Source organism: Rhododendron vialii, chromosome 2a, assembly GCF_030253575.1.
Source record: "Rhododendron vialii isolate Sample 1 chromosome 2a, ASM3025357v1".
In the NCBI taxonomy this organism is placed as follows: domain Eukaryota; kingdom Viridiplantae; phylum Streptophyta; class Magnoliopsida; order Ericales; family Ericaceae; genus Rhododendron; species Rhododendron vialii.
The window spans coordinates 9014722-9024172 of record NC_080558.1 but is presented as its reverse complement, the minus strand read 5'-3'; the positions used below and the strand labels follow the sequence as shown (position 1 = coordinate 9024172).

General features: G+C 36.7%; 1 protein-coding gene across 1 annotated transcript; it reads left to right on the top strand.

Moving 5' to 3' along the window:
* The first annotated feature begins 401 nt into the window (after positions 1 to 401).
* LOC131318110 (alkaline ceramidase-like) lies at positions 402 to 4372 on the top strand. Its single transcript, XM_058347928.1, has 3 exons — positions 402 to 507; positions 2467 to 2817; positions 3579 to 4372. Exons 2-3 carry the CDS (start codon positions 2564 to 2566, stop codon positions 4090 to 4092), a joined length of 768 nt encoding a protein of 255 aa, XP_058203911.1. The 5' UTR covers positions 402 to 507; positions 2467 to 2563; the 3' UTR covers positions 4093 to 4372.
* The last annotated feature ends 5079 nt before the right edge of the window (positions 4373 to 9451 follow it).

Below are 9451 nucleotides of genomic sequence, written 5' to 3'. Positions count from 1 at the left end.
AAGAGCGCATGCGCGGGCATGAAAAGAATCTTTTGAAAACCTCTAAAACAATTAAAGTTCGCGAGTGCGAGAATTAAAAGCGCAAACGTGGAGCGATAATTAAGAGCCCGAGTTCAGACAATTTTGAAGGAGGGCTGCAAGCCTCCCCCCCCGCCTGCGTTCTCTGACCAAAAGCAATCGCAAAACGCTCATCATCATCAAACCTAATCCAACGGTCAGAATCCTCCACACGCGCATGTCGGCCCACACGTACCACTGAAACCCCGTTCTCGTCACGCGCTCTTTCGGCATCCACTAATATTCATTAATTCATTCCCCATTCGCCCACGAATCTGCTTTTGGCCTTTCGCTTCGTCTCCCCTTTCAAACGAAACGCGATTCCGTTCCCATTTTCTTAGAGAGAGAGAGAGAGAGAATGAACAGATCTTGCAGAATTTATGAGCATTTATATATGTACACGTATATCTGTAAAGCTACTTGAAGACGATTTGGCAACTTAGATCTCTGCTCCGTAAGTGTTTTTGGTTTTCATCTTTAATGTTGTTGGAATGCGTTTCTCATTGTTCTCCGTTCGAAAATGAAGATGATTTCAGTTTTGCTGATTTTGATTGATCGATTTAAGTGTCGAGGGTTTGGATGTCTTGTTGTTTTGTCCCTGGTTTGTTTGAATTGTGTGGTTTTGCTATGACCAGTTGGTGACAGTTTTGTTATTACGGAGAATTGGCAGCAGTAGATGTTTGAACACTCTTTTTTATGCAATTTGTTTAGTTATTTGTATATAGATGTAGCGTAAAATTGGTGGAGAACGATGATTATATCGTGCTAATTAATTCTTTCTATGAAGCACGGATATGGACACACGACATGACACGCCAAGAACAGTTTAGACGTGTAATTTTGTGAAAAAAGTGGTGATGGTCATGTTTGGGGTACATTGAGTATGCATGCTACTTGTAATGTGTTAGTGTGCAGTTAAGTATTTATTTGAACACTCTTTTTTATGCAATTTGTTTAGTTATTTGTATATAGATGTAGCGTAAAATTGGTGGAGAACGATGATTATATCGTGCTAATTAATTCTATCTATGAAGCACGGATATGGACACACGACATGACACGCCAAGAACAGTTTAGACGTGTAATTTTGTGAAAAAAGTGGTGATGGTCATGTTTGGGGTACATTGAGTATGCATGCTACTTTTAATGTGTTAGTGTGCAGTTAAGTATTTATTTATTTGTCTACCGGATTGCGTAGGTAGTGTAAAATTGTTGGAGAGCAATGATTAGGCTTAGAGTTCGATGTTGGTTGGTCAGGTCACTGATGTAGCATGGCTTTCATGGTTTTCTTGAAAGACATGGTGGCCCTAAGATTGTGCTAATTAATTATATCTATGAAGCATGGATATGGACACATGACACGCCAAGAACAGTTTAGACGTGTAATTTTGTGGAAAATGGTAATGGTCATGTTTGGGGAACATTGAGGGTGCGTTTCCGCTATATTATTGGACTACAGCCTACAGGTTAACATCAATAGTCAAGTTGTTTCCGCTAAATGGTATATTTTTGTTGATGTATGTTAGGAGAATGACCTGCCTAGAAATCCGCGAAAAACATTGGTTTTAGTCCATTTAGTTTAGCGGAAATGCCCCTGAGTGTGTATGATACTTGTAAACTTGGAATGTGTTAGTGTGCAGTTAGCGAAGTGGTAACTACAATTTGAGGTAGAAAGAAGCAAGCGCAGTGAAAACCGCTAAAAGCCTCATGGAACTTAGGTCATGAGTTTGAATCCCAGGAAGCATTTTGTCCCCTTAGTGTTTCCCCATGCTATGCCCGGCACTTACCTGGTTTGCATGGGGCAGAGGGAGAACAGTCGTTGAAGTAGTGGAAAAGAAAAAAATGAAAAGCTAAACAAAGAGATAAAGAGATGACGAGTAATCAACTAAATTAACGGGGACAAATAGATAGAATTTCTGTTTGCAGGTTTAAAGTGAATTGATACACCTGTGATTTCGTTTCGGAGATTTCGTTTCGGATTTCTGAATTCAAAATTTTCAGAGACAGATTCTACGATGAGCTCATGGAAAATGCAATGGGTTATGCCATTGATGGGACTAAAATGTATTGGAACTTGGAAGTTACATTACCATGTATATGCATCTGTCCTTCTAAAGTTGTTGTGGACAACTAATTGGTTTTGAATATAGCTTCTTTGTGTCCGTTTGGTGGGGTTAGTCTTTGACGAAGAGAAAGCTGTGCATTGTAAAGCTGATATTTTGAGTTCCTATCACTTATTATCTGCTACGTAATGCTGTTGTAACTCCCCTTTATAACCTTCACTATCCAAGTTTATTGAAATTGTCACCTGGTGATAACTCTTTCCCTATTTAGCCATCAAGCATTGCTGTTCCAAGAAGGTCGTTTCACGAACCGCTAAAATCCATTTTACTTTCATGTGGCTTGTACAGGTATACTGTTTCCAGCTTTTGCGAGTCCAAAGCGATGTGTTGATGCGAGTTGTTGCAGTCAAATAATATATTTATCGAGGCATACTTATTGAACAATGGCAGATGGAATATCAAGCTTTTGGGGTCCTGTTACATCCACCACTGAGGGCTGTGAAAGGAACTATGTCTACTCTTCATATATTGCGGAGTTTTTCAACACTATATCCAATATCCCCGGCATTCTACTTGCACTCATAGGTCTTGTGGTTGCCTTGAGTCAACGTTTTGAGAAAAGATTCACTGTTCTACACATTTCAAATATGATTCTCGCTATTGGGAGCATGTCATTCCATGCCACACTGCAGAGAATGTAAGTATTCTTGTGTGATGGACTCTAGTTGCTTTGCACATTGAGTTTGGCTGTTTTACTACATGCAACGGGTGTTTTTTTTCCCCTCCTTGATGAGAAAGATAGCTTATTCCTACTTACCTGATTGCCCTCGAGCTGTTTGCGTGAAATGTTTTTATCTACCCCCTCCATAGCATATTATTGTTCCTAATTGATTTCTGCATTGTCCCAAACCTAAAAATGTTGTCCAGTTAAAGTCAAAGCTAAAATTTTGTTACTTCGCTAGCTATCCAATATAAATAGCTATGAAGAAATTTGAAGTTAGGAAAAGTGGGTGCATATTAGGAAATGATGCCTTTGATTTGAATTGGAGAACATTAGTTGCTTGTCCCCCTAAATCCTAAATATTGATACCTAGTACTTGTGACGTTCAACGGTGGTCAAGGTGTTTAATTATATGGTATATACCGTATATTACATGCCACCGTTAAATATCTTGAGTGTTCACAAGATGTAGATACATTGTGAAGTATCAAACGTGTGTATCGGCAGTAATTGAGTGGATGCGGTACAGAATGCAGATATGACTCCCCTTAAAAGTGTCGTGTAATGGGAATCAGAATGTTTTTTTCTGTTTTGCTGTGCAAAATTGGGAGAAGATTTCAATCCATTACTATTGTTGTAGAAAACATAGGGTTAAAAATTTAAAACAAAAAGGCCGTAATTCCTATCAAAACACTTTTATAATGTGATTGCAAGGATAAATTCTGATTAATTTTCAGGCACCAGCAAGGTGATGAAACACCAATGGTCTGGGAAATGCTCCTCTACATCTACATCTTGTACTCACCCGATTGGCATTATAAGAGTACAATGCCCACCTTTTTGTTCATCTATGCCGCAATATTTGCAGTAGTGCATTCACTGTTCCATCTTGGAATCACGTTCAAGGTGCATTACATGATACTTTGTCTTCTCTGCATCCCTCGGATGTACAAGTACTACATTCACACGCAGGACAAATCCGCAAAGTGGCTTGCCAGGTATTATTCAATCACATTATTCCTAGGAGGTCTTTGTTGGATTTGTGATAGTCTGCTTTGCAAGGAGTTTTCTACATCGTACTTCAATCCACAAGGTCATGCTTTATGGCACATCTTGATGGGCTTTAGCTATTACTATGCAAACATGTTCTTGATGTTTTGCCGTGCTCAGCAACGGGGATGGAATCCAAAAGTCGTCCACTTAATGGGGTTCTTCCCGTATGTAAAGATTGAAAAGCCCAAGGCTCAGTGAAAGAAGTTACTGGGTGAGAAAGTCGTAGTTTCTTATTCAATCTAGGTAGGTGCCACATTTTTGGTATTTGTGAAATTATAAGTTGTTGCAGTTTGGATTTTCTCATTTTGGTTGTTTTCTTGTCCCCAGCTTTGACCAGTGTATTGTATATGATATGAGTATTTGTTTATGTTCGTCGGGATAGGTGGTTAAATCTTCAGCGAACTAGTTGTCGCCCTGATGTACCATAATTTTGTGTACCTCCAATGGTGAATTTGTGAATCTGAGTTTTGTTTGGTCATTGTGCGACATTTGATTCATTTTTTTGTTCTGACAAGGCATGCGAAATTGACAGTAGATGCAATTCAATTTCTTTTTGACCCCTGTGATCTATGCGATGTGAAAACTCTTGGCTGTCCCAATGTACCCTAATTTTATGTACTTGGAATGCTGAATTTGTGATAGTGACCTGGAGATTATTTTTACACTTCTTTAGTAATGTAGAAGAAAAGTTGCTGTAGTTTCCTGCAGAATCTTACAAATCCAATATCACCTGCCCAGTTACCGGCATTTTGTCTTCCATAATAATGATTTCAGCCATTGTTAACGTAATTCTGTCGTATTTGAGATTACTCCTGGGGAACCATATTTATGTGCCTCTTATGTTTTACCTTCTGGGCCACAAGATGTTATTGGGTTGATTTTTATTATCTCGGCATACCTGTTTGAATTTTTTTCCTGTTTCCGGAAATGTTTGTATGTGGGATTTGCTAGGGGAAGGAAAATTGAAGGGAAAATAGTATTTACTTGTAAAACCAGCAATTGATCCTTATGCCATAACTATGTACAGTACTTATTTTCTTCTCATTTTTGTAACCTAGCCCAAAAAAGGAGAGAATAACTTTGCTTCTCCTTCATTTTGTCACTGTCCTTTTTCTGTTACCTTTCCTCCATCAAGATACAATAAAACTATGGGTTTAGGGTTTTTTTTGGCTCATGGGTGTACTTATTTTCATCCTTGGCTAGAAGCATGAATCTCAATGCACAACGGCACGTTGGGGGATTATTGAAAGAAAATATAAGCAATAAGGGGAATTGATTTTCACACTACCCTTTTAACTATTCTCTTCTTTTTTCCTTTTTTTTTTTGTCTTTATTCACTTGGATTTATTATTTTGCCCTTTATTCAATATGATTTTTCACACATTCAAAGACAATATGGTAAATTCAAGTGGATTAAAAAAAAAAAAAGTGTGAATGATTAAAAGGGAAGTGTGGAAATCATTTTCCGCAATAATTTATGGAACGAAGAACCCCTGCAAAACTGGTTTTGGTGGTTGGCTTGTTAGGCTTTGGCTTATTTTTTGGTCTTTATTTTAAACAAAATCACATTTGTTAGTTTTTTGTCAATTTTTTGAGGATTGTTGCTTTGTCGTAATGAGAGGAATTTTAAAAATAAAAAATTACGATTGAAACCCAATTTTTTAAAATAAAGAAAAAAAATAAGCCAATAGGCCTATTTTTTTTTTATTCAAAAAAAATTCAGTTCTGCTCGTAATTTTTTACTATTTAGATTTCTCTTGTCATGAAAAAGCAATAATTCTCAAAAAAATTGACGAAAAACTAACAAATGTGGAAAAAATTTGAATAAGAACAAAAAAATAAGCCAAATGACTTATTAAGCTGAACAATCAACCCCTAGCTACCTCTACCTAAATAAGAGTAGGAGGGAGTCGAGGGACACAAATAAGTCTGAGCCGTTTGATGCAAGTAGTATTCACAACCAAATGATTATGTTCGGATCTTTACCCAAATATAGATGTCGGAATTGATTTTCACACTTATTTTTTTTATATCCACTTTTTTTTTTTAGTATTGAAAGTGTATGTTTTTTTTTGCTAAGAGACAAAAAAGAATAGATATAAATAGAGAATTGAATTTCACTCTCTTTTTGATATCAACACTCCCTTTTTTTATTGTTGAAAGTATATGTATTTTTTTTCTAAAAGACAAAAAAGAAAGTGTTGATATAAAAAAAAAGTGTGCAAATTAATTCCCTAAAATAATGGCAAGAATAAAACTAAAGAATCCCCTGAAGGCATCTTTTGCTCCTTTTGTCCTTGTCGTTTGCTTTCTTCTTTTGAATCTTTTCTAAAGCCGACAGTTTGGTTCATGCTCTCCGGTCCAAAGTTTTAGACTCCCGGAGACATCGCAATCACGATCGTCTATTGCTGCAATTAATGGTTCAGATTTTCTCAATAACTCTTTGCTAAAACAATTCAATTCTTCGAGTAAAGAGTTTCTGAGCAAATCCGAACCATTAATTATCTTTTGGATTGAAGAGGATCCGGATCTTTTCATCTATTTGAATGCAAACTAGCTAGAGCTGAGCTGAGCCGAGCTTTGTAATGTCAAAGTTTGGCTTGTTTACTAAATGAACCTAAAACTCGATATTGAATTTGGCTTATTTTTAGACAAATCAAGTCCGATTCATTTACTAATTGAGCCCCTGTAATCATTTATGGTACCTTTGCACCAACAAAAAGTCATTCACAAATCAATAATCCAAATATTTGGGAGAAAAGAAGGTGACCACCGCCAATGGTCAACGCCCAGGACAGGAGCCAATGTCAAGTCTACCCTTCTATGCACCACAGATTGACATTGAGAGTTGTGGTTGAAAGGTTCGGATGCCCCAAACCATCGTCAGTGTTGAACTCAAGATTGGTGTTGTGCGGGTGGTGCAGAGCACTATGTTGTGCACCATTCAAGCTGTCCGATCGGCAATTCAACGGTCAAGATCTCGTCTATTTGACAAATTTGAAGAATTTCCATGACATTAGAGTTTAAACATCACAAATCTCAACTTGAATTAGTGTGGATCAAATATACTCCCTCTAACTCATAAAGTTGGTCCCCTGAGAAATTACGTGCAATTTTAAAGTTTAAAAATAATGTACTTATTGAGATAATTGTTTTTGCAATATGGATCTTCTATGACAAGATTTTGATGAGATCGGTGGAAAAAGAAATCAAAAAATTATTTTGGTAACCACATTGTTTTTATTAAGTTAAAAAATTACACATAGTTTGTAGGGACCGACTTTATGGGACGATCTCAAGCATCACGTTTGTTTCACTTGACTAGCATTCAATCTTTGCATATTTAGCGCAAATTATCCGTTTGACAGTTCATTTTCCCCTGACCTTCAAATGTTGTGAAATCACAGTAAATTTAACAAAAATTGTGCTTTTAAACTTCTTAAGGAACTGAGTTTGTATAGACTTAGAGTCGTTTAAAGTTTAACTCCAAGGAGCATCCAGTCATTGTCACATTTGCTTCTCGATTCACAAAGGAAGGCTAATTGGGAGGAGAAGAAATTTACGAAATTCAAGGTATTGGTGTCAAACAATGTCACAAACAATAGGTGCTTGGAAGCGCAAGTAGTGCTTCTACTCGCGGGAAGGCCAAATGGGAAAAACAAAAAAAGCAAAGAGGTGTGTGTTGGGTTGGGAAGAATTCACCATGCAATTCATTTGCTCTCTCGGAGTCTTAGTTCGCCAGAAGGCGCGTGGGGTGGTCACAAGAGGTGTGTGTAAAAAACAAAACGAGTAACAGAAAAAATGCCTTTAACCAACAAAAAATTTGAAAAACCGCCCTTGATACGAAGCATGCCTGAATTGTAACAGATTTGAGAGAGAGAAATTCCTTAGAAACATTGAACAAAAATGTCCCAAAAAGGATAACAATTTTTGAAATTCGTGTCATTTTTCATCGTTTATATTTTTCAATCTATAATGTTTTTCATGAGTTTGAAAATTTTGTATAATAGAACTAATCGAGAATTATCAAACAAGATCCATATTGCATATTTTTTGAGATCTATATTGAAAGATATAAGGAATTGAAATTGGCACGGATATCAAAAATTGACATCTAATTTGGGACGGAGGGAGTACCACCGTGTACACACACATATACACAGGGCACATCCCCCCCTCTCTCTCTCTCTCTCAAGCTCTCTTTAACTCACACTTGCTCTCCAACTCTCTATGGATGCAAATGAGACCCTCCAGTCATTTAGAACTCTTCCATTCTACCAAGTCCTGGACAATTCCACACAAGACTTCTGGAATTCTGCCACAAATTAAAAAGCTTCCGAGGGTGTTCCATTTATCAAAGTAATTGATAATCTGATACATAGTTTTCATGATCATGAATGATAAACTTGCCTCTATTGTTTACTTGTGCAAATTTAGATATATTTGATGGTTAACAATCGAATAAGGTATTTTTGCAGGTGTTAAGTATGTGTTCTAATTTAACATACTATGAGAGTACTCTCTCTCTCTCTCTCTCTTTCATTTTTTTATGTGGCATGGGTTAGTGATTGGTATCTTATTTTTGGACTTATCTCGTTCCGAATACTCAGTGAGCTCAATGTTTCACAAATTATTAAAAAAAATTACTCTATTACTATTACTCAGAATTAAACAGACATTATTTTGTTCAGGTCCAGCCACAATATCGACGGTGGTGCAGTGGAATGCTCATTAGTGAATTAACACTGAGCGTTCTTGCATGAGAGTGATATGAAGCATTTGTCAGCACTATCTTTCCTTACTCACCACAGTTGAACTTTCGGTTATTTGGCTACCTAGTTGTCTTGTTGTTTTCTTGAGCGTTATGTTCCCAAGCTGTCTTTTATTTGTTTGGTTGTCTGTCCAAGCAGGACTCAAACCCCAGGAGAGGCTGGTGTCTTATGGGGTGATTTCCTGTGAGACAGTCTATTATTTCTAATTAGCTGAAAAAATTTATGGTGAAGACTTTCAAATATGGGACACAAGTATTTCACAATATATCTTCAAGATAATGTTTAATTGTTTAAAAATATTATTCATACATATTACATTACAATAATAAAGAATCAAGTGGCAACATGGTAAAAAATCAATTCATAATTCATTTTGTTTATTTATCTCCCAAGCATTACTAATGTTGCAAAATGCATTCTGCACATATCTCCTAAATAATCTATAGATTCAATAATACATTCTTACCATAATTCAAAAAGCTAAAAATTTGAAAATGAAAAGCTCAAAAAGATCCTTCCATACACCTTGTAGACACCCTAATCCGGGCCTCTAAGGTTCTTTAAATTTCCCAATGATGAAATAAAGGAAACAATGCATTCAAGAACTTGAATGTGGACTCTCATAACCCAACAAAGCCTAAGAAGCCCAAAATCCTAGAAAATCCCAAAAGCAAAGAGAAGCCCAAAAGCCCAGGATTGAACCTATAACACCGCACGGTATAATGAAATTCATTACACCGCACGAGATCATGAGGTCCACCGCACGACATTTCAAGGAAAAGTTC